This window comes from Grampus griseus (genome assembly GCF_964374135.1).
Source record: "Grampus griseus genome assembly, chromosome: 1".
In the NCBI taxonomy this organism is placed as follows: Eukaryota; Metazoa; Chordata; class Mammalia; order Artiodactyla; family Delphinidae; genus Grampus; species Grampus griseus.
Window position 1 is genome coordinate 81,738,462 of NC_139017.1, and position 24,075 is coordinate 81,762,536.

Consider the following 24,075-nt stretch of genomic DNA (forward strand, 5'->3'; position numbering starts at 1 on the left):
AATTCCACTGGGACAATGGGGTAAACCAGATGTACCATTATGAACAAAATGGAACCGCTGATGACTCTATCGTTCATAGGCCAATTTCCGGGGCAAGGTCAGCAGCCGTCACTAAGGCTTCCTTTCTCCATCATTTTTAAGAGCTGCCAACAACTTTGGAAATAGGCCCAACACAACTCCAAGCTGGAAGAGAGCCAGTACCTGTGCCACCCCATGTAAACATCAGGAAAGTCAATGCACACGAACAACCCCACCTCCACCCTGCCATACACACAGACACACACACACACACACACACACACAGCCACACACAGCCACACACACCCCTCCCAAAACCTGAAAAAAAGACTCAGAGCCCGGTCCTGGCTCTTGGCACCTGCCGTCACCCCTCACTTGTTGAAGACTAGCTGTCTTCTAGCAAGACATCTGGGGTCCTTCTGCACCGAGACGATCCCCCTCACCTCAGGTGTCCAAAGCTGTAGAAGCGGGACTCGCCATCAGTGGAGCGGACCACCTGCAGCGTGAACATGGGCTGCAGCTGTCTGAGCTCCAGCAGGACAACGGCCAGGTAGTGGATGAAGAGGAGGGCGTCCACGAGGGAGACGGCGTATTGCACGATGCCCTGGTAATTTCGGTCCCGAGAGTCCAAAATGCGGACCCCGTAAAAAAGCCAATAGGAGACCACGAAGAGGAAGATGAGGACCAGCAAGAGCGCACGGAACACGAGGATCCGCGGCACGTCGGCTCTCTGCTTGCGGAAGAACAGCGCCCAGGTCCCGATGAGCAGAATCAGCAGCTTGAACGCCATGGAGATGAAGAGTCCCTCGCAGATGGTGCCACAAGGCTCCAGCTCCTCCCGCCACAGGATGGGCGGCAGCAGGATGAAGGCGATGGGGGTGAGGAAGACCAGGAGTCCGAGCACCGTGACGACGGTGAGGCCCAGGTAGCGCCTGCAGTCCAGCCCCACGCTGTCCTCCATGTCCTTGCTGATGCGGGCGATGTCCTCCTGCGAGATGCTGTGCTCCGACGTGCCTGTGATGGCCGTGGTGGTCTCCCCCCAGTTGTCATCCTGACAGGGAGAGAACAGTGAGGATGAAGAGCCACATGGCAGGTCACGTGTAAAAGCCACAAAGCCCGCGGGGGCACGGGGGACAGGGAGGGCCCACCTCCTTCAACCAACCCACATGAGCGGGCTTCCTGGGAAATGGAGGCTTAGCCCTTCAAATAGAGGAATTTTTTAACTTTAACAATTTTCATTGAAATTTTTCAAAATGTATTATATATCTACCTTTTCAAACAGAGAAAACATAATTTGACCTGTTTGTGTGTTTGGGTGATTCGTGACTACAACAGTGATTATCATCCACTGTGTTGGCGTCCCTGAGAGGCTCGGGGATAGACAAATCCTGCTGTCAGACTAACGTGTGCGAGCGCACCTACCGCCTAAGGAGAGAACCCTTTGCACTTCCTTCTTGATTCATGGCTGGGCGATAAAGGCTTACTTTAAAGCCCAACCCCTGAGTGGGGAGCATTACTACGCCCTCCAGGAGCTCTGAGGAGGGAAGATCTTGCACAGGAGGGAAACTTACATGGCTACATACATATCAAAAGCCACCCGTAGTTCGTACGCACATTTTGTAAAACTCCATGATGTTTTCCGTAAGTATCAAGCAATCTGACAACATTTCTCGTTGAACAAGCTAAGCAGATGCAAGTATCTCTGGCCAGGAGAGCTCAAACATTCCTCCCTAAACACATGTCCTCATGGCAAACTAAACATCAAGAGCATAAAAATACTGAGATTGGGCTTCCCTGGTGGCGCAGTGGTTGAGAGTCTGCCTGCCGATGCGGGGACGCGGGTTCGTGCCCCGGTCCGGGAAGATCCCACATGCCGCGGAGCGGCTGGACCCATGAGCCATGGCCGCTGAGCCTGCGCGTCCGGAGCCTGTGCTCCGCAACGGGAGAGGCCACAGCAGTGAGAGGCCCGCGTACTGCAAAAAAAAAATCACCAAAAAACAAAAAACTGAGATTACTAAAATGTGTGCCTTTTACTTTCTTACTTTCACTGTCTCACTTTCTCTTGCTTTTTAAAGTCTGAGGTAGTTTGGAGTGATTGTCTCTTCATTTAACATGATCCGGTTGCCAGTGTTTTAAACAATTTCTCTACTTCTCTAGCAACTACGATGTCGTTCCAAAGCAACAACAGACCGAGAAGACAATGAAAAGCCACATTGGGTCCAAAGAGGTTTTTGCCTCAGAAATTTGTGTACGTGACTTAACTCGGAAAAAACAGTCAGCCACGGTGGTAAGTTGGGTGCAATTAATGCGTAAGATACCAATTTAGAAAAATCTAAGTTAATAGCTGAATCAGCAAGATAGAGATCTCACAGCCAAACGATAACCTCAAATCTAGTAACAATCAAAAAAATTAGGATTCATGAAACGTATAAGCTATGACAAGAAATAGTGGTGGCGGCAGGGAGGGTCTCGACCTGCGAACAATAGGTCTTCAACTCGGAAAGTTACAAGTATCAAGTACTATGAGGGAAATTACTGGTTAAGATAACAGCCAGAAGCAACCGCTACTCTCACTGCTGGTAGAAGTTTAAAATGGTACAATCACTCTTGAAAACTGGTCTGGTAGTTTCATATAAATGTAGATTTACACTTAACTGTATGGCCCAGCAATTCTACTCCCAGATTTTTACCCCCAATAAATGAAAACATATGTCCACAAAAAGATTTGAACCAGAATGTTCTTAACATCTTTATTTTCATGCCAAAAACGATGCAACCCAAATGTCTATCCACCGGGAGAATGGATAACAAATTGTGGTATATTCATACACTAGAACACTACTCAGCAAAAATAGAAAAGAATGAATTGCTGAAACAGAGCAAAACATGGATGAATCTCAAAGTTATTATGCTGAGTGAAAAAAAGTCCAAAACAAAAGAATATGATTCCAATTATATTAAATTCTAAAACAGGCAAAACTAATCTACAGTGATAGAAATCAAAGCAGGGCTTGCCTTAGAGGGCAGGGGTTTGGGGGCAGGGATTGACTGGGAAAGCATAAGAGAACTTTCTAGAGTGAAAGAAATATATCTTGATAGGAGTGTGGGTTATATGGGTTTATTCAGCTATTACAACTTTTCAAACTGTACACTTAAGATCTGTTCATTTCTCTGTGCGAATTTACTTCAATTTTGAAAAAGAAAAAAACATAAGCACAAGAAGAAACAGCCACACATTCGAAGATGGACAACTTGCTTTAACATAAGGTGAGTTTACAGATCAGTAAAGTTACCTTGTAACACTCTTCGTGAAGGCAAATATTAGATTCCATGTTTTGTATTGGGCCTGATATTCAGTTGATGAGCAGTGTTGAAATAATGATCACTAGTATTATGGTCATTTTGTTATGTAGCTGATTTAGCTACTCACCCTTTTTCCTGCCAAAGAGTTGCTAACTAAATCCCCTGTCCATTTTAAGAATATGTGCACATCTGTGCCTAAAAAATGAAGATGTCCAACAATCTTCCCAAGACTGAGGTTCTTAGAAGAGAAAGGATCTTAGATCTTCTATCTCAATCCCCTGGATTTTCAATGAAGAAACTGAGGCCCACAAAGGTTGTGAATGCCCAAAGTCAAGTCACACAGCCGCTGAGAAGTACAGCCTCCAGATGCCCACTTCAATGCTTTTCCCTGGTGTAAACACCAACAGCTTCCTAACGTAGCTTCCTAGTGAGCTACAAGATGTAGAGAAGATGACAGACGAAATGCCTTCACAGTGGGCCACCAGCACCTCTGAATTCACATCCAGGAGGAAACTGACCCCTGCAGCACTTAAGGGTGGCCCAGTCTTAGGACTGGCCCCATCCATCCAACCATTCCTCTGGCCCTCTGGCTCTCCATCCCTATGACTGCCCCAGAGCCAAGGCAGGCTGTGCAACAGTAAGGACTAAAGGCATTTACTTACCACTGAACAAACCCCACATTCAACCACAACTGCAGCTTTGGCTTCTACGAGCATCTTGCATGCTCTGAGGAATTCCAACTTCAGTCCATATATCTGCTTATAAATGCACATCTGTCTGTACCCATAGGTACACACAGATGCATGCTTATCTATATCTTTACAGCTGTGTGGGCACACATCAGTTTATTTGGGGCTAAGGCTAGACATGCATATACTTCAAGGGGCTGTGCAAACATGTTTCTGAGTATAGCTCAGATGGTTATTCAAATCAAGTAGACTGTGAGACAGCTGGGACCCAGAGAGAAGAACACACACGATATTTTAAAAAAATTAATAGTCCATATTTTAAAATTGGGTGATTTCACAGAAAATCCTAACTTCCAGCTTTTCTTAAATATTGCAAGACCCAGGAACACTTAATTCCTGCATTCCTGTTGCTTCCTTGACAGAGGAAATGCATTCTCCAGGTGCCAGATTCCATCACTCCATGCCACAGCCCTGACACTGACATGCCACACAGATTGCTATTTACTCCCAAGCTAGCCTGATATATTTTTGCCTCTTCTGTGTAACCCAGGGTCTATTTCACTCACCTATGTTTCCCTAGCAGGCATCTAAGTGTACAGCTCCAGGTTTAGTGAGGCTTCGTCTGGGCTGTCCTAACCTCTCAGCTCTTCTTCCCTACATGACTTAGGGTCTCTGGAGAGCGAGTTTCCTTCTCTCTTACACTGTTCTACTTTGGAATGAGTCCCCAGAGCCTGCAGCCTGCAACTTTCCCTTCTCTGCTCTGTCGTCAGCCTTGCTGGCTTCCTTTCAACACCATTCAAAGGAGGTGAACCAATCACACTTCAGAAGAATCCTCAAGCTAGCCAATGGTAGGTCAGGCTGTCCTTAGACCAACAAGAAACCACAGGATATAGACAAACTAATTAACATGCTAGAAAAATAAAGATAAAAACCCAAGAGAACCTATTACAACAAGACTTAGGAAAACATTTACAGAAAAGAGGCTTGATCAAGTACCAGTGTACTTACAGACTGCCTTTGATCCTCACCTGAGCTTCCTCCGTCCGAGTAGAATCATTTGCCAACAAGGGCTCTCCGGTGGGAGCTTGAATGGTGACAGATTTTTCTGACCCTCTGCCATCTTTATTCCGGGGTGATTTGTGCCTCTCTCTATTTCTTTCCCTGAAAAAAAATAATAAAAGATAAATCCGCTAGCACATTTATGCCACGTTAATTAACCCTCATCAAAACATGTTATAGGACTTCCTTGGTGGTGCAGTGGTTAAGAATCCACCCACCAACACAGGGGACACGGGTTCAAGCCCTGGTCCGGGAAGATCCCACATACCGCTGAGCAACTAAGCCCGTGCACCACAACTACTGAGACTACGTGCCACAACTACTGAAGCCCGTGCACCTAGAGCCTGTGCTCTGCAACGAGAAGCCACCGCAATGAAAAGCCTGCGCACTGCAACAAAGTGTACCCCTGCTCGCCGCAAGTAGAGAAAGCCCGTGTGCAACAACGAAGACCCAACGCAGCCAAAAATAAATTAATTAAATTAAAAAAAATATTGTTAAAAAAAACATGTTATAAATTTCATTTTGAATTTAAGAAACTTCTACACACACACACACACACACACACACACACACCCCACCCCCCGGCAAAGAGTAAGCTGATCTTTACTCCCTACTTACTATTTTCTTTCTGCCACTCCAAGACCCAAAAAAAGACTGTCATTTCTTCTCTATCAACAGTGATCATATTTTTTCAAAGCCTAATACTGTGAACTTTAGAATTTCTGTAGCTAAGGCACATTTCATTGTAAAATCACTGACTTGAGTTGATCATAATTCGCCTAAACTTATTTTCTAGGACTTTTTTCTATTGGGACAACACAGCAAAATACTTAAGCTTTGGTCTGTCCAAAAAAATCTGGGACACACTGTCACCCTACACCTTTGGACAAGAAGAGAAGAAAGGAAACCCTAAACCAATACAGAGAATCAGTTACTTCCCATTACTACAAATTCAAAACTAAGTCATTCCCATAGATTCTAGATGAACTTAAAGCACCCACAGAAACAGGCAAAAGTGAGAGCAAATGACCCCAAGAGGTACACACATGGGTGTGTGTGTGTGTGCATGTGTGTACGTTTTCAGGCCCCCTAAGGAAAGCAGGCTGTTGCACCATTTTACCCCAGATGAACTTCCTGGGTGGTCTTCCAGGGTGACAATGAGCGCACCCTGCTGTGGGTCAATGCTGAAATTAGGAATCAACCACTGTGCAAAGCCCAGGGGTCATGACCTGGCCATTAACCACCTATGGAGACTGGCACCCCTACCCCCAACTGTGAAGAGTCAACCCAGGAGCCCCTCCAAAGGAGCCCCTCAGTGGCCAAGAATAAGTTCCCTCAAACTCCGTCCCGCAGGCCGCCCTGACATCAGTCCTCCTTCCTTCACCCACGCGCCCTCCTCCCCAAGGTCTCCCAGGCAGGACAGAAGCGTCGCACACACACACTACAGAGACAGACGGTCACGTTTGGGTTCTGCCCCTACCTGATGTGTGAGCCTGCACACGTTACTGAACCTGCCAATTAAAGAATGTCGCTCACCAGTGGCTCTAAAAGGATGAAGTTGCTAGCCCCTGCTGTTGCTGACCTTCGACACACCCTGAAAGGAGTTCAGGGCAGAGATCAGGAAGGAGGCACTCTGTGCTCTGGGAACACTGGCAGAACAGCCTTTCAGACAGTTAGACATTTTCAGGAGAAAATGTTACGAACCCAATTTCTCCCATCTTCTCACACCTAGAAAAGCACTAAAATCATTAAAGGAGACGTCTGCTCCTCGTGACCAGCAGCAACCTTCTACCAAGATGTGTGCCTGCTTGCATGTACCCCTTTCGTCAAGTCGTATATATGCTGACCTCCCCCACTACCTCTTCAGAGCAGTTCCTCAGAGCCATGTGAGAGGCTGTCTCCCAGGCTTTAGTCTTCAGGAAGCCCCAAATAAAAGTGACCTCACAGCTCTCATGTTGTGTTTTACTTCAGTTGACAAGCCTCTGAAAAACCTCAGTTTCATCATCTATGCAATGGGGATAACGATCTCACCACATAGACACAGGGATGTGAAATAATACACTGTGGCTATTATTACTGCTATTACTATCCACACATGGCAAAGAATGGTGGCTTGACTTGGTGAAGCAGAGTACGTGTTCCTCGGAGACAGATGAAAAAGAAGCTTTTAACACACAATCAAACCCCCTCCCCCTGCACAGCATCCCTCCTATTAACCTACTACTTAGCTAACAAAACCACATGCAGACTTTCTGTGGTCAAACTTCTGCTTTATCAATATCTCCCTAGGATAAGCCCTGGTTAATTCCTTCAAAGGGCAGGGAGGCTTCAGTTGTCCCAGAGACGCTTTCAGTGATACCATCTCTAATCCCTGTAGCGTAATTTATCACTACAATCTATTGTTAAATTAGAGTCCAGAAATAGATGTGTTCTGGTCAACTCTGGTGTTTTGTTTTAACTGGGCAACTAAGGAAACAGCAAAGAGATGTTGTTTGTTTATCCAGGGGTGTGTCTCACTGCCAATCACTCCACTGCCCACCCCGATTTAAAGAGCACTTTACCAAGTGCTTTCTTATGTTAATCTTGTTCAATCCTAACAATGACCCTATGTGGTATTATTGTCTGCATTTTATAAATGAGGAAACGGAGGCTCACAGAGGTTAAGTGACTCCCCAAAGTCACAGCAAGTGGCAGAGCAGGATGTGAACCGACTGCCTCGATTCAGACCCGCTCTGCGGCACTGATTTGAAGAGCAACTGGAAGATTTTGTAGCATAAGTATTCCTTATGCTCATTCCCACACCCCGAACTTGATGAACTTACCAGAGCTATGGAATCTGCCTTTGAAGCTACTGCTAGAAGTCATGACTTGACCCTGACCTTGGAGAACACAAAGCAGTGCACCCAACACTCTGGGCTGCCAAAGACAACCACTTCAAAAGGACTCACTGTGAGAAACAATAAGCAATGGGGGAAAGTTTTCCCATGTGTCTGATCAGTCTTAGCTGTTTAGACTAAGTCTGGAATCACTGTTCCCCAGGACCCCCACCTTGGCCAGGCCAGACCGAGGCACTGCTCCTCTTACTGTGTTTCCACTTTCCCCAACTGCTCTCACATCTATCACTGTCCTGCCATCTGCCAAGTCACGTGCTCCCCTAACCCATCAATCTCTTCACTAGTCCCACGGGTCAAATCCTGTGACAGCACAAATTCCACTGGAAATCAAAATTCTTCCACCGAGTGCCAGTTCCTGCAGGCTGAACACTACCAGGGCCGGAGCGGGTAGGGAACCACCCAGGGCTGGAAACAGTCTCTCAGGGGCCAGCCCTTCCTCGACCCGACCCCAACTGGCCCAGCCTGGCCCTTAAAGGGCCCGACAGTCCCCAAAGGAGACGCGATCTCTACAGTTCCCCTGGTAACATCAGAGGTAAACCAGATAAGAGCCCACGACCTGACAACTCCAGGAAGGTTTCTCATCCTCCAAGCCCAAAACCCTAAACCACTGCTTCTCACACGTGAATGTGCAGACAAGCCACCTGGGGTGCAGATGAAGTACAGATTTACTGGCCCCATCCCCAGAGAAATAGTCTGGAGAGGAGAGACACCAGGAATCCGCCCTTTTCATCAGCACCCCAGGTGATTAGAAGGCAGGTGGTCCAGGAAACTCTGCCCAAGGCTCTCCCACCCAAATGCTCCTGGGGGAGGAGGTTGTTGGAGCGACTACTCAGAAGTTTCCCTGTTTGTAAAATGCCCTGTATACAGCGGGGGCTCGATAATGGGAGCTGTGAGTGCAGCGCTCAGCTACACAATGTTGCAGTGTACAGTGTGGCTTCTATACTAAAACAGCATTAAGTGCATGAGGCTGGGAGCAGGACTCAGGACAGCGTGCATCAGGCCCAGATCTGCCTTTGAAGCTACTGCTAGAAGTCATGACTTGACCCTGATCTTGGAGAACACAAAGCAGTGCACCCAACACTCTGGGCTGCCAAAGACAACCACTTCAAAAGGACTCACTGTGAGAAACAATAAGCAATTGGGGAAAGTTTTCCATTCACTGTCAAGTAAGGGGCTGACAGAAAGCTCACCCTATCAACTCAACGTGGGCTGCATGTCGTGCTGGTCCTTGTCAAGGGAGAAAGACCTGTTGTACAGCTTTTATAAAAATCACTGGTCCTAAATTACTGTCTGAGCCCGGACTACATAGAGAAGTCCAACAAAAAAGGCTGCCTTCCCAGTGCTTTCCAGCATGCAGAGCTATGAGCCCAGTATGGCTGTCGCTTCACTGCATCGGTACCCAAACGTTCATCCCCAGAGCTCCAACTGCCGTGATGTCAAGGACGTGCTAAGTACCCTCCAGGAGAGGGCCCGCCAGTGGTGAAGACCACCAGTCCACGGTGTCTAAGAGAAACAGGAGACAGGGAGTAGGCTACCAAACCACTGAAAGGATTTTTCAAACACACGCGCACTTGGTGTTTCTCCAACTCCACCCGAGTTGTCTGGATCACCTAGGCATCTTTGCTGGGCAGGTGTGCCAGCCACAGGAATCCTCGTATCTTTATCTCTGAGCCTGTCTCCATGCATCATGTGCCCGTATGAGTAAAGATAAGTCAGGAGTCGGGGGCAAGCAGTAACATGCTGGAGGCCTGGGCATGTGTCTGTACCCGCACGTGTGTGAGTGTGTAAATGCTTGTATTCAGGCGATTCCAGAGCTGAGCCCTGGGGGTGCTGCTGTAAAGCCCGTCTCACTCTGACCAGAATCCCCGTCGATTCCTAGACCGTTCCCACTTACAGTCAGCATTTCCTGGGAAGATGATTTTGCCCTCTTTCTGTCGTTTGTCTATTTCTACTTGGGGAAAGCCAGCCCCACCGGTTACTCTTCCCTTTCCTTCTCTACCACCACCCACCACCTGTCCTTTCTCCACCAACTGCGACTGCCGGGGCCTGGCTGCTTCCTCTCGGCACTGCCTCGGGTGCGAGGGCTGGGCACAGGACAAACTGACTTGGAAGCGGCCTCGGAACAAAAGCACAGATCGCCCTACCGCTCAGGCAGCCTCTTGTGGACAATGCATTTTATAGTACATTAGTCACATGGCTTACCCTCCACTCCCTTTCTTCCCTATCAGTTACTCTGCCGCTCTCCACCCAGCACAGCCCAGGGAGGAAAGCACGGCTTCCAGAGGAGGACTAAACGGGGCCTTAAACCTGAGGGTCTCTACCAACCTCATAACTTCAGGCAAATAGTGCTCTCTCTGAGTCTCAATTGTATCACCTGTTGAACGGGGGTCCCACCTCCCACCGTTCTGGGACTGCTGTGAGGATGGGGGATAATGACCAAGGGTCCTAACAGGCACTCTCAAACTGGTCATGAACAGTACTGGCAGCCGCTGTATTGAACTCGGGGAACTGGTACTCCAAAACCCAAAGGTTAGGCGAGGTCGGCTGGAGTCTGTGCCGTTTTCCCAGCAAGTTAACTGGATACCCTCTGGAGATGGCAGGTATCACAAAACCAGACCACTAACCTCTTTGTTAGAAAAGAGTCACTTGTCATCTGCTTAGAACCCAGCCAGTCCTCCAAAGATGATCTCGGTGTCATCAGGAATATCAAGTTTGCTGCCCTTCGTTATTCCCCGCTGACAGTTCTACCAAGATTCCTAAAGAGCAAACAAGCTCCCTCTCCTTTCCTACTCTGCCACTCAAATTCCCAACAAATCCCTGAGCAAAGCAGCCCTCACAGGGACACTCCCGGTGATAGAGACCCTCTGCTGGGTCCAGGGCACCCACCCCGACAAAGGACTCCCGGCACCTACTCTCTATGGATTACAACCTCTGCCCCACAGTCACTATGCCCTAGAGGGCTGCCTGTCAGGGAATCCAACTTTTCTAAAGATGCCAGGAAGTTCACCTATAAATCTTGAATCTCTCACCCCGAGCTCTTCTGAGTAGGCATTCAGCAACACCCTTGGTTAAATTATTAAAGGTCTCAGCTTGTATTATTTGCCAAGTACTTTCCGCAGGGGTCCAAGAAGGCCCTCAGAGTTCTGCCTGCTGTTTTCATTGAAAGTTACAGTCTCCTAAAGTTACCACGAGAGCACTGCAGTATCAATTTCTCGGGGCCCCAAGGGGCCTGAGGAAACAGCAGTGCAGAGCAATGACAGTCGGGACACGAGTCTAGATAAAGGAGGCCAGAGATGGTTCCTCCTCTGAACACTGCAAGGCGTCCCTCTCTACTCACCCCCAAGCACCAAGAGAACCCCAAATTCCCACTCCACTCATCACACTGTAGGATGGGGAAGCTTGGCACACTGACAAGGGAATTGCTTTTTCCAGTTAAGTTCAAAGATTGGACATTTTTACACAGCTGTTTCTAGTATTTTAGAACAAATCTGATATGTTTACCCACTGATTGAAATTTGTGATTAAATGTTTCTCACCAGAGGGTTCCTGACTTTCTCAGGATCTGGGTTCTGGCATGTCACTTTACGCCTCACTCAGCAGCCCTCCTTGCTGTTTCCCATGCTGACTAGAAAGCCTTGCCCGGGCTCCAGCACAAGCTCATTTACCTCTTTCCCCCAGATTGTTATGATTATACGAGCAATACATGAAATTTAGAAAATAAGGAAAGTTAAACACACACACACACACACAACTATAATCCCAATAGTTGCACACCTACAGATAGGCATGGTCAATCTGTTACCATTCATTGTATCATAAGAATATATAACCATTATAGGTACAAAGTTTTGAATCTTGTTTTTTAGTAACATGGCATCATATGTATTTTCTCATGTCATTAAATAATCTTTGAAAGTCCTTCTTTTACACTCATTCCATTTCTACTTTTAATCACAAGATATACACTTGTAAAAGACTGAACAAGTGCAGAAAGATAAAGCACAAATGAAAGTTCCCATCAGTCACCATCCTGTGTGGACCCCTTCCCGGTGGATGACCGCTCTGGGCAGCTCCGACACTATCCTTCCAGACCCCTTTCTGCGTGTGTACATCCGTACATGCTAACAAACGAATAGATCAATTAGATATCCATATCTTACTGCTGTTTTACAAAACAAAATCCTGCTCTGCATTCAGCTGCTTGTATGGGGAACTGCTCAGTCGGGGAAACACCACTATAATCACCATTCCCAGCCATGGCAGGGCTGTGACCACAGGTGGGCCTTTGAGTCTGGTGCTGAAATGCCAAGGCCATTGATAGCATTAATACAGCCACTGGTTAGTGACCTACTATGTGCTGTGTTAAATGCTTCACAAGCATAATCTCATTTAATCCTCTCAACAGCCCTGCTATACCCATTTTACAAAGGAGGGCTCTAAGGAAGAGGCAGCATTGCAATTTCATCAACTGCACTCTTCACCAGTACAGTACCACCTCTTCATTCATTCATTTCCTCGTTTCTCTCCTCACCGTTCTGCAGGTCTGTAATACTGCAGGCCTTATGAATACCAGTGCAGACCTGTTCATTCCTCACAGAGGAGAGGAAATTTGGCCCCATCACCGAGGTCGGAGTTTTCAAAACCCAGGCCTGCGCACTGGGAAGACTAGTCAGAGAGAAATAAATAAGGCACTAGGCCAATCCTGCCACTTCAGTGGATACGCCTCAGGCAAATGCATAATGGATGAGTCAGCAGCTTTGGGTGAGAAGCAACAAATTAACACTTTTTTTATTTTGGAACTTTCACTCGCATCCTTGGTAAAGCTTTGAGAGAACTGTCATCTATGAAAAGTACTTAGAAATGAAAAACATTTCCACTGAAGGGAGAAACTTTAATTTAAAATCAATTGTGAGAACTTAAAAGTCACCAACTGTAATGGTGGCTATAAAATGTAAATTGGTGGTGTAGTTCCTCCCAATGCCCGTTAAATGCTCTTGGACTGAACCTCCGGCGTCCACTGCCCTGCGGGGGGACTGTTTGAAAGTGAGCCCAGGCAGCCTGAGCAACCTGCAAGTTTCCCCCAAAGGAAAAGTGGAACAAGCAGTAGCTTACATACCCTTGTCTGTGAGATTTTTTCGAATGACTAGAATAGTAAGAGTATCCAGAATACGTGGATTCGGTATCCATAGCAACGGAGAGCTTGCTCTTGCTGAAGGAGCAGGTACTGTTTCTCCTTAGAGGTAGAGAATCTCACCTACTGGATTCCTCCTCAGACCTCAAAGGGCCTGGGAATCAAGGACTTACTCTTCGGCAGGAACGAATTCTGGGAAAACAGGAAAAAAAAAGGATATCAACCTTCAAAGCCAAACCCGAGGGGCGAGAAGATAAGTGACAGTAGCAAGCTCCTCTCTGGGGTCTCTATGATGGAACAAGTGAGCAAGGGTGAGGCTCCTGAGTGCTAAGTGCTCCACTCAGGCAGCAGCCAGCTTGCCCAGGTGTCTGGGAGGGGGACGGGTGGGTGCCGGGCAAAGCCCAACCCCCGCCCCACAGCAGCGGGGAAACCGGAGGTGGGAGAGACCTGGCCCTTGGCCATCTCCCAGACACAGCCGGCCTTCCTGGCATCCCAGTCCTAGACACCGTGCCCAGCTCCCACTGCCAGTGTGCTGGTTACAAAACAATACCCAGGGAAGCAGCTTTTCAGGGATTTGCTCAGAGTTTCCGAAACCACTGGGGAAAAAAAAAAAAAAGGTTCTCAATCTCTTTAATCCAGGAATCCAAACTCCTGAGAATTTATCTCAGGGAACTAATCTCCTTTTTTAAACGAAAAACTACTATTAGCACACTGTCTAAAATAGTGAAAAGCAAGAAACACTCTCAATGCCCCCCAAACAGAGGACTAGGTCAGGGAAACATGATTCATTCACCCAAAGAAATATCATAGAGCTGTTTAAAATGATAATTACGAAGAACAGAAATTTGTATGATATAGTGATAAATTTAAAAAGCAGGCTACATACAGCACTGCAGATAGACGCTGAAATCTACATTCCAGTTACAATCACTTACGTAAGGACAAGGATGACAGAACATCAGAAAATGAAAGCAGGTGATTTATTAGCTGCAGGTTCCTGGGTCTTTTCCCACATTTTCATTAAATATTGCTATGCAATAAAAATAAATTGGAAATGTTTCCAAGTACATTCCTGAGCCCCACATGCTAAACCTTTACTTCGAGAGAAAGGAGTTCTGCACCCCTCACCCCGGAGCTGGTCTCCACCCCACAGGGCTCCTCCTTCCAGCGCCCCTGGAAGCTGACACTGCAAACAGAGCCAGGGAGATCAGTGTGAAGAAAAAACAAAGAAGCCGCAGATGCCATACCTCTACCCCCACTGGGAGAAGGCCAAGGCTCCTGAGCAATGAATGACCTGCCAGCCTGGAGGGAATCACCCACAAACCACCACTGGCCAACACAGTCCGAGCCTCAGTACCACCTAGGTTGTTTGCCCTTATCATTCATTCCCTAGGGTCTGTCACCTAGGGCTAGCTAGCCTCCCTTTTCCTGATGTCCTGACTCATTATTTCATGTCTGCTCTCCTGCATGAGCCCAAGGTGAGCAGTGGGGAGACCCGGGGTCTAGCCAGGGCTGCTCACTGTCAAGTACCACCTGGGATAAGTCACCTGCCTTCTTGAGCCTCGATTTCCTCATCTGTCAAATGGGGATAAACCCACTAGCCATGGACTTCACAGGGTTGACCTGGAGATATAAGCTGATACAGTATTAGGAGCTGGCTTCCAATCCCAGGCTTTACTCACCTGTTAGCTATACGACCTCAGTCAAATTATTAAATCTCTCTGAACCCACATCTGTAAAAGGTGAATAAAAGGGCTCATGCGAGAAACAAACAAGCTACAACTGTGACCACTCCCAGCACCGGCTCCGATACGCTGGAGAAGGGGCATTTGGGGTTATCAAGACTCCCGCGACCAGTCCCCAACCTAGAGGCTCTCCTTGTCTCTCTCAGTAAGAGAAAGACACGGAAAGGAGCAAGACAGAGTGGGTGCCCATGCTCGCCTTCCCACCTGAGGCTCACCTGCGGCCAGACAGCGCTGGGCTTGCATCCCAGTGCAGTCCAGGGCTTGCTAACTAGCTGCGTCCCCCTTGGAGCCTCTGGTGTCCTCATCCGTAAAATGGAAATAAGGCAGCCTATTTCGTGGGGTGACTGTAAAGCATCAAATGTGGAAAAAAAAACCCACTGTGGGCATTTTAAAAACATGTTAGTTTTGCTCTTGGACCTTCCCCCACTTTTCTAGAAGACTTTAAGAACAAGCTCATCTTTTTTTTTTTCTCCCTACTCTTCTTCCCAGCATGTTCACTAGCAATTTCAATGAGCTTTCAGCACCTTAGACTCTCACTTCCTTTCTGCTCTGGGCTATGCTGCTTGTTCTTCTCCATACCTGGCAGATGCCAGCCTCAGGAGGTGAGCCAAGATCTCCAGACCTGCCCTGAATGAGCCTCTTTCCCCAAAGGTCCTTCACCCAGCTCTCTGCTGACCTGCAGGTTCCAACACCCGGCTGCCTGGCCCAGAAACCTGACTGCTGTCTTCTACACCCAGAATTGACCATCCACAACGTCTATACTTTTTTCTGCCCTCCAACCCATTAACTCTCGATTCTCTTTTCCATCCCAGCTTCTAGCTATTTCCGGCTAAATGCTGCTGGGGTGTCTCAGAGGCAGGTGGCCCAGGCCCCGAAGACCTGGGCTGATCCTATTCAGGCTCCCCGGCCGTGACACCGAGGGGCAGACACTTACCTCTGTGAGCTTATCTCCCCACCCTCCCACCCCTGCCCCCGACACCTCTGTAAAATGAGGCCATTTAATATGATCTCTTCCTAGGGTTGCTTTTAAGCGTTAAAGGAAGCTCCCAAAATAAAGCCTCTGGCACATGCTAATGCAAATTTCCTTCCCCTACTGCAAGAGGACGTCATCCTTAGTCCTCATTAAAACCTCCAGCCATCCGTTAAGGCAACTCCAGGCATGCCCCTCAAAGGAAATCATGGGCTCCCAAGTGCTGTTTGGGGGAAAGCTTTACCTCCACTCTACCAGCTGCCCTTGTCTGGTTTCTCTCTCACAATTCCTAACTATATTTATCAAAGGGGTGGTTTGCATATGCTGCCATTCCCTCCCTCTTGTCACCCCAATCCTCCATCTTTGATGCTCCATTGAAACAGCGCTAAGTTGGCCAGATTGCCAGGAGCCAAATCCAAAGGTCCCACCCTTGTCCTCCTTCCCCCCAGACCTTCTTAACCCATGTATTCATTCATCTGCCTCCACGTTTAGTGGGGCTATGAGAGACCTGCTAGGCGATGCTAGGTTACAGCAATGACAATGGCACACAGCACACGGCTGCCCTCGCGGAGCTCTCTGCTGTCTGTCCTCCTCCGATTTGATGGTGTTTGTGCTACTCCTCCTCCAACAGTCCTCTCCCTCTCCCCCATCAAGTTATCTTTTAAGACTCAAAACTCACCCATTATTCTCCTTCGTCCATGGATTTACTCTAGGATAAGCTCCATGGAGACAGAAGCTACTGTTTACCTACCCCAGGATACACTGAACATAAGAGGTACCCAACAAATACTTACTGAAAGGATAAATCCCCAATGCACATTTCCTACTCAGATGGCTCTTGCTCCGCTTGGGATTCCCATCACCCCCGCGATGCTCTCCGGTGCCCCGGACTGTTCTTTTCAATTTCCTCCACTGGCGCCATGCAAACATCCTACTGACCCTATAGAGCCAACCCAGCACCATTTTCACAACTCTCTCCCTGCTTCAGCCCACACATTCTACTGTCCCTAAGTGCCCTCTGTCCCCTGTTATCCACCCCTCACTCTCCCAGTTCTCAGGCCACCCACTTCCTCCAGGCTCCACGGACACAGGGCTAGACTATTCCAAAGCCTGCAGGTTTCCTCACAGAATCCAGTCTCTCGAGAGTTCGGGCCCCTTCTGCGTCACGCTGTCTCTACCAGAGCTATCAATTCTTGTCCCAGATCTCAGTGAGGATTAAGAAGCAGCAACCAGAGGCAGACGGACAAAATCCAGAGCGAACTCATCTCAAAAGCCAATGGAAGGGTTTCGACATCCTTAACAGAAAAACACATCCTGAAGCTTATCATTGCAGCAGTACATTTACAAGATAGTTCCCTTGTATGCACAAGAAATTAGCAGAACTCAGATAAGGTCAGAGGGAGGCCTTATCAGGAAGATAATAAAGTAAAGAAAAGGAATCAGGTTCTCTGGGTAATAAAGTGATAGGCTGCTGCACTGGCTTGAATAGGATAGGGTCACATAAAGGTGTAAATGTGGATCCTGGAATCTGGAACTATCTGTCTATCACACTGACCCCTGACATGACCCAGACTGTGCCTGGCTCTGGTTGGACAGCTGCCAGAGTGATCTTTCAAATCACGACGTGGACGTCGCTTCCCTGCTTAAAACCCCTCCACGGTGTTCCGCTGCACTTCAAATAAAACTCAAAATCCTTCACTTGGTCTGCCAGGCCCTGCCTACCTCTCCAGCTGGGCTTTCCTTCTCTACCCGAGGTTCTCTAAGGCACCCGGCTCTCTGCAGCCTCAGTACATCTGCTCTACTCACTCTTCACCCACCTCATTTTGCCCAATTCCTACTCATCCCTCTCAGCTGAAATACAGCTTCTCTCAAGGGCCTTTCCGGTCCTCCGGCCTCACCTGGCCCTTTCCCACCTCCCTGTACTTCTTGATATCCCAACTTCCAATTACACAGGGACTGGCTCCTGCAGAGACAGTAAGCTCCACGAGGGCAGGGGCCTCTTTCATTACTCTCTCTCCAGCTCCTGGAGCACAACAGGCTCTCTGTAAATGTGTGCTGAATGAAGGAAGGGTTTAGGTGGCACATATCGGGACGTGGAGCCCATAGGTTCACTGTGGAAGAAACCTTAGAGGTCGTCTATTTTAAATCCTCGGTTTTACAACCGAAGAAAAAGATGCAGAGATTACATTCCACAGTGACATCCGAACCACCAAGAGTGGAGCTGCTCTGCTGCTTGCACAAGTCTTACTCAGCGGCAAAGGTTATATGCCAGACACAGTAAGAACTGGCATCAGTCTCTGCCTCCCCCTGTCCTCCTGTCATTTATCCCTTCCGGGCTGCAAGCAAACACCAGGATAGGGCTAGAGCTTGTCAAATCACATCTCATGAAGGTCAGAGGGCAGTGTTGAGACAGGTTCAAGAGCACTTTTGACTAAGTGGCAGCATCTTAAATCTGGAATTCCCCAACAAAAATGTCAGAGAACCTCCTTCCCCCCCCCCACCTTTATTAAAAGCAAAGTGGGGATCAGAGGCCTTGAAGAGAATCCGCCCCTAAAGTCACAATCACTCACAAAATATACCAGACTCCTACTTGAAAGGAAAACACAGTGTTCAGAAAATCATATGAGGGAAATAATATGTTATGGTAATGACAGTGGTAAACATAAGCTAACCTTCTCAGAAAAGGAAATTATAAAAATGTCAACAGCTCTGCCTAGAGCTATTAAGTGAACTTGGGTTGGAGGGTAGAAAGTTACCTTGCAAGGGGTACAGAGACACACGCTGAATTTAAAGAGCCATTCTACTCCTTCTGCAGTGGATATACTTCCAAGGGAAGCAACTGTGTTTATATATACTGTGCACATCACTTTGCATATTTGATTTTTATCATATATATAATTCTAAAGGGTTTACACCATTTATTATTTTTATTGTTTTCAAGCTAACATTTTTCTCAAGGTACCTGTTTTTAATTACGTGGCACTCAAGGGGAAAAGGATAATTTAGATAATTTTGTTTAGTCAACTTTTCTTCTACAGGGGACAAGCAATGAGCACAGGTTTTGAAGTTAGATTGTCACTGTTCAAATCCTGGCTCTGCTACTTATCAGCTGTGTGACCTCAGATTAATTACTTAACCCTTCTGTGCCTGTTTCCCTAATTATAACAACAGAATTATGTTTTACTTACCTTATAGGCTCAAGGTGGGTTAAATGAGATCATTCATAATCATTCAGACTAAAGCCTAGCACACGGTAAGCATTATTACTACTTAGTAAAGTTAAATTCCTTCCATTGGAAAGAATACCTTTGTAAGGCACATGACTTATGTATCATTTTCATTAAACTTATGTACTTTTTTTGGTCTATGTGAGTCTACTTTAATGAATCCCATTAGCTATAGTTAACTAATTTATTGATTTCCATTCTTTTCCTTGCAGGCCTTCTTTTACTGTCCCCAGGTTAGAAGTGAGTATCAGAGAAAGCTCTGTGTGTTTTATTGGGTTTATCTGGAGGACCTCAGGGCTGTAAGGGAGGATGGGAAGAAGTATTTTGCTGAACTTGTGGTCTATAAACCATAACACATCATCCAGGCCACTGATGTGGGGATCAGAAGGATTGTGGCATTTGCAACAAACCCAGTGATTCTTTCAACAGTGCTCTTCTAAATGAGTGATTCCAGGCCACTATTCACAAGAAAAGAAAATGTCAACCTCATTTTACCAATGATTTCAACTCACCTTCCCAGAATATCTCCTCTTGGTTCCAGTCATCAATTACCTCTGAAACACCCTTAACAGCTGGGTATAGATTTCCAAAAGCTGTGAATGGTTAATGTGTCTGGAGTTCTGACGATGTATATTTGTTCTCAAGTGACCCCCGCCCCTTGTCCCCTGCCAGATTCTTAAGCTTCGGAAAAGTAATTTCGAAAATACTACCTCCCCTGTAAATTCCATGATGCAGGGTCCAATGACTGCTGTCCAATAAAGCGGTATTCAGAAGGACACCAATGGAGACAGACCTCAGCTGAACATACATGCACCTTTTCATCAGGCTTCAGGTGAGACCAAAGCCACTACTAGAAACATGGTCCAACCCCACGTCCACCTAATCCTGCCTTGTCCACCTTCTGGAAAATGGCACAGCACGATGCCCATACACAGCTAGTCCCCTAGCCACAGCTAGTTCACTTTATAGAGAGAGAAGGACCATAATAATCTAATGGCTCACAGTTAATCGAGTGCTTCATATGTATTAGGAACTGTTTTAAGTCATTTGCATATAATATCTCACTTAATCCTCAGAACACGTCTTATATGGGAGAAAAAATATGAATTTCATGTTACAGTTAAGAAAACCAAGGTGGCAAACCTGGTAAGTGCTGGAGCTGGGCCTTGAACTCTGAGAGTCTAATTCCAGAACCTGTGCTCTTGACTATGGAAACTATATAACAATGCAGCAATTACCAAACTTGTTTATTTACAGGGAGGAGGGGAGGCAACCATCACAAATTGTCCCAAACCACACAGAACCCACAAAGAATTCTGCAATTTCGACTCCTACTCACAGGTTCAGTGTCCCAAGCATTGTGGGCAGTCCAAAAGAAAAGAAATGAATCTGAAATAGTTCTAACTCCAAGGAGCTCACAGCTTAAAGGTAGAACCTGCCTATTAAAATACAATGTGATAAGTGCCCACTCAACCCAAATGCTGCTGAGGTCTGGGATAACAAACAGGGTGTGTGTTGGTGTGTGTTGGGGGCTGGAAGGGAGAATACCTTCCTCACTCAACATTTGTTTATTCTCCAGTGGACCAGGGTGACCTGGCATTGCTTCTTGGTCAGGAAACCTTCCTTTACGGTTTCATCCTTTTGCTCAAGTACACAAGGCAATGAAAATGTGCTGCCTGGCAAGCAGTCCTTACAAACACGCCATTCTCAAAATTCTCCCATTTTACTTACAAATTAAGTTGCAACCAAGTCACACTGCCAACACTGTAACAGTGAAAATTTCACCCTAGCTGTTTCAGTAATTATATTGAGAGACACCAAAGTCTGGGAATGCTAAATGCTTATGGAGAGGTGAAGAGTGTTATTTACTTGAACTGGAGAATAAACAGTTTCCTCCCAGAAATCAAACCCCAACTATATCACATTGATTTAATTCAACTCTAAAAACTCTAATTAGTGGTTACATAAAATGACTAATTACATCTCCCTGGATTCAGACAGTTTCTGCCATCTCACTTAAAGAGCCTAGGAGCTGTGTAATCAAACAACCCACCCACTGGAAGGAGAACGCTAATTAGCATTGTTGATTGGTGACACAAGTTATAATATTTTTCCAGCAACCCTGTAAAATTTATAAACACATCAGTGAAAATGCCAGATTCTTTACAGCTCGCTAGCTTTTGGAATAGATGTCTAAAAATACATGTATTTCCAATCACAGCCCCCCAAAAGGGGTTTAACAAAATGCACGTGCCAGCCACAAAATCATCATAATAAAGAGCTCTAACATCTCTTAACAAGCGGCTAAACGAGCTCACAACACCTTCGCGGGGTGGGCTTTATACCTGGTTTGAAGCTGTGAAAACTGAGCCACAGGTTTCTCGGCTCCAAGTCTCACTAGCTCATCTCCGGGCCGCCAGGCCGCGGCTCCGCCCCACTCCTGCCTCCGCCACCGACGCGTTTAAATTTTTATAAAGCTTCACACTTCCCCGGACACGTTTGCTTGGGGCAGTTTAAAGCCTGCAGGAGGAAATGAGGTCCTGCCCGTGGCGAAGGCTGCCCCGAGGCGGTGAGATTGCCTCCAACCGGGACGCCTCGGGCAGAGACTAGCCGGACGCCTGCTGCTCCACCCCGGCGTTTTTGAAAGTAAACTCCTACCTGCCTGTTGCGCTCTCCGATGCGCAACTGGACTCGCCCCCCGCCCGCCTCCAGGGCCAGCTCCCTTCTGTAAGCGAGGTGGGAACACAGGCCAGCTCTGTGCCGGTTTCTGGCCCAGGGTCGGGCGGGTCCCCGGGCGCGGGCTGTTCCCGGGTCGAGCCCCACGGCGGGGTGGGAACCACGGAGCGCGCCCGGCTCCCGGGGTGCGCAGGGCGGTCCGGCCCCAGCCCCGCAGGGCCGGTGCCTCAGCGCGGGTGCCTGCAGGAACGCTCGGCCACTCCCTGCCGGCCGGGGCGCGCACCCCAAAGTGCAGCCACGGTAGAAGCGAGCGTCCGAGGCGTGGGGAGGAAATGCCCGGACCGAGGAAGTGGGGTGCGCGGGGAGTGCGGCCCCGGGGCGGGAGGGGCGCACCTCGCGGGGATGGGAGAGGAGTGGGGTCCCGGGAAGCACGGCTCGGGCTATGGACCGCGGGAGGGAGGGAGGCTCCCGACCAGAGGCGGGAGAAGGGCAGTGAACCGGGGTCTGAGTCCGGGGTGGGGCTGCGGGAGGAGGACCCAGGGGCTCGCGGGGTCGCGGGTCCGGGTGGGGGCGTCTCCCCGCGGGAGGTCTGCACCCCGCGCCCGCCGCCCCGCCGCGCCCGGCCTGCGGCGGGACTCACCTCCGCGCCGGCCGTGCGGGCTCCGCGGCCCGCGGTCTCGGCTCGCAGCGGCCCCGACTCTGCGGCCTGCACTGGGCTCCTGTAGAGGCAGAGCCCCGCCGCCGCCGCCGCCGCTGCACTGCTGCTTTCCGCTTCCTGTCCCGGCGCCGCCCCGCAGCCCGAGCCCAGCCTTGCGAGCCCGGCGCGGCCGCGAGCCAAGAGCAGCGAGCGCGGCCGGCCCAGCCGAGGGCCCGGCCCACCTGCAGCGCAGGGCGGGGCCCGCCGGCGTCTCCCCCCAACCCCCAGGCTCAACGCGCCCCGGACACACACGCACACACACTCAAACACACACACCGACTCACACACCTATTCAGGCACACTCGTACCCACACAGACCCTAGGGGCTGACCACACACACACTCATCCACACATCACAAACACATGGTCAGGGATTAACCCCCCCAGCACCCCAACATACTTGCACGCTTAAACTTACACACTCATGCACACACAGACTCACAATCATGCACAAAATTCAAGCCTGTCTGCCCCCAATGGAGCCCCAAAACACATTTGCCCAGCAGCCCAGGGACTAACCCTCTACACACACACACTCAAATACACATATTCCAAGAACCAGCCCACAAACGTCCATATATACCCATACCTCAACCCACATACACACTCACACTTAAACTCACATGCAGCTCAGGAAATGACCCCACATATAACCATGCACACCCAGACCCCCATAGGCCCCCAAAGCCGACCCTACCCCTCCTCCTCCCTTTAACAGCATGGTCACTGCCCCCCAACCCCAGTATCCTAGAAGCTACTGGAAGAGCACACCCCTGAAGGCAGGCAGCCCCAGGTTCCAATCCTGATTCAACCAGGTCTGCTTCTAAGTCTTTGTTTCCCCGTCTGAAAAGCAGAGAGGAAGATAAAGCCAGCCTTTGCAGGACAGCGGTGAGGATTATGAAAAGTGGCTGGTGCCCAGTAGACACTGAACAGTTGCCAACTATTCATATGAATATTTACACTCTTCTTCCTTCGTTGTCTTGTGTGGGTGAATAGGGTTAGGGATCCACGTGGAGAGTCGAGTCTGGCTGGGACCCAAAGCAGCTTACATGGCCGCGCTGCCCAGTAGAGGTGGTGTATAATGAAGTAATGTGGGCAGTGGGTGGGGAAACATACCCACGCTGAACTAGCCTTAGTTACGGAACTTTAGCCCCCAAAGCCCTCACTCTTCCCTCACCCCCTCTTCCCCATCCTCCCTAGTCCCCATTCTCTCTCCCATATATATTTCTTGAGGACATTATATGTTCAATGTAGGTGATCTTCATGCAGCCCCATCTGGCCACCAGGCTTACTGCTCACTCTTGGCCGTGTAAGGCGTGTGACCCTCTGCCTCGCCAGCCTCTTACCTGTCTCCTGAGGGCAGCCAGCTTCCTAAGGTTAAAGCCCATTGTCTGTCCACCTGAATCAGTGCTCAGGTGCAGAAATGTAGAGTTTTATAAAAACATGTCTCTTTCATCTTTAAAGTGTAGACCCTTCAAAGTTATAACAGGCCAGGGTTTTCCAATTGTAGTTATGATATTACTGAATAGCTCCCATGAGATCTACAGATCCTCAATGGATTTTCATGAAAAGTGATCTTAGTACCCTTTAGTGTATTATGTCTACCTTACCATGTGGTGCTTTTGTGGGAAAGAGAGGTAGTGCAAAATAAACCCTTTTTTAAGAT

General features: G+C 48.3%; 1 protein-coding gene across 2 annotated transcripts in view; it reads right to left on the reverse strand.

Moving 5' to 3' along the window:
* Nucleotides 1-22,451, reverse strand: part of VANGL1 (VANGL planar cell polarity protein 1) — a 47,424-nt gene extending 24,973 nt beyond the window's left edge. For both annotated transcript variants that reach the window (XM_082673615.1, XM_082673616.1), the window contains exons 1-4: nucleotides 22,353-22,451; nucleotides 13,080-13,286; nucleotides 5,039-5,171; nucleotides 462-1,069 (exon numbers count right to left, since the gene is read on the reverse strand). In XM_082673615.1, the coding sequence (XP_082529741.1) occupies nucleotides 462-1,069; nucleotides 5,039-5,171; nucleotides 13,080-13,150 (812 nt within the window). In that variant the 5' untranslated portion in view covers nucleotides 13,151-13,286; nucleotides 22,353-22,451. The remainder of the gene's footprint in view (nucleotides 1-461; nucleotides 1,070-5,038; nucleotides 5,172-13,079; nucleotides 13,287-22,352) is intronic.
* Nucleotides 22,452-24,075: the final 1,624 nt, after the last annotated feature.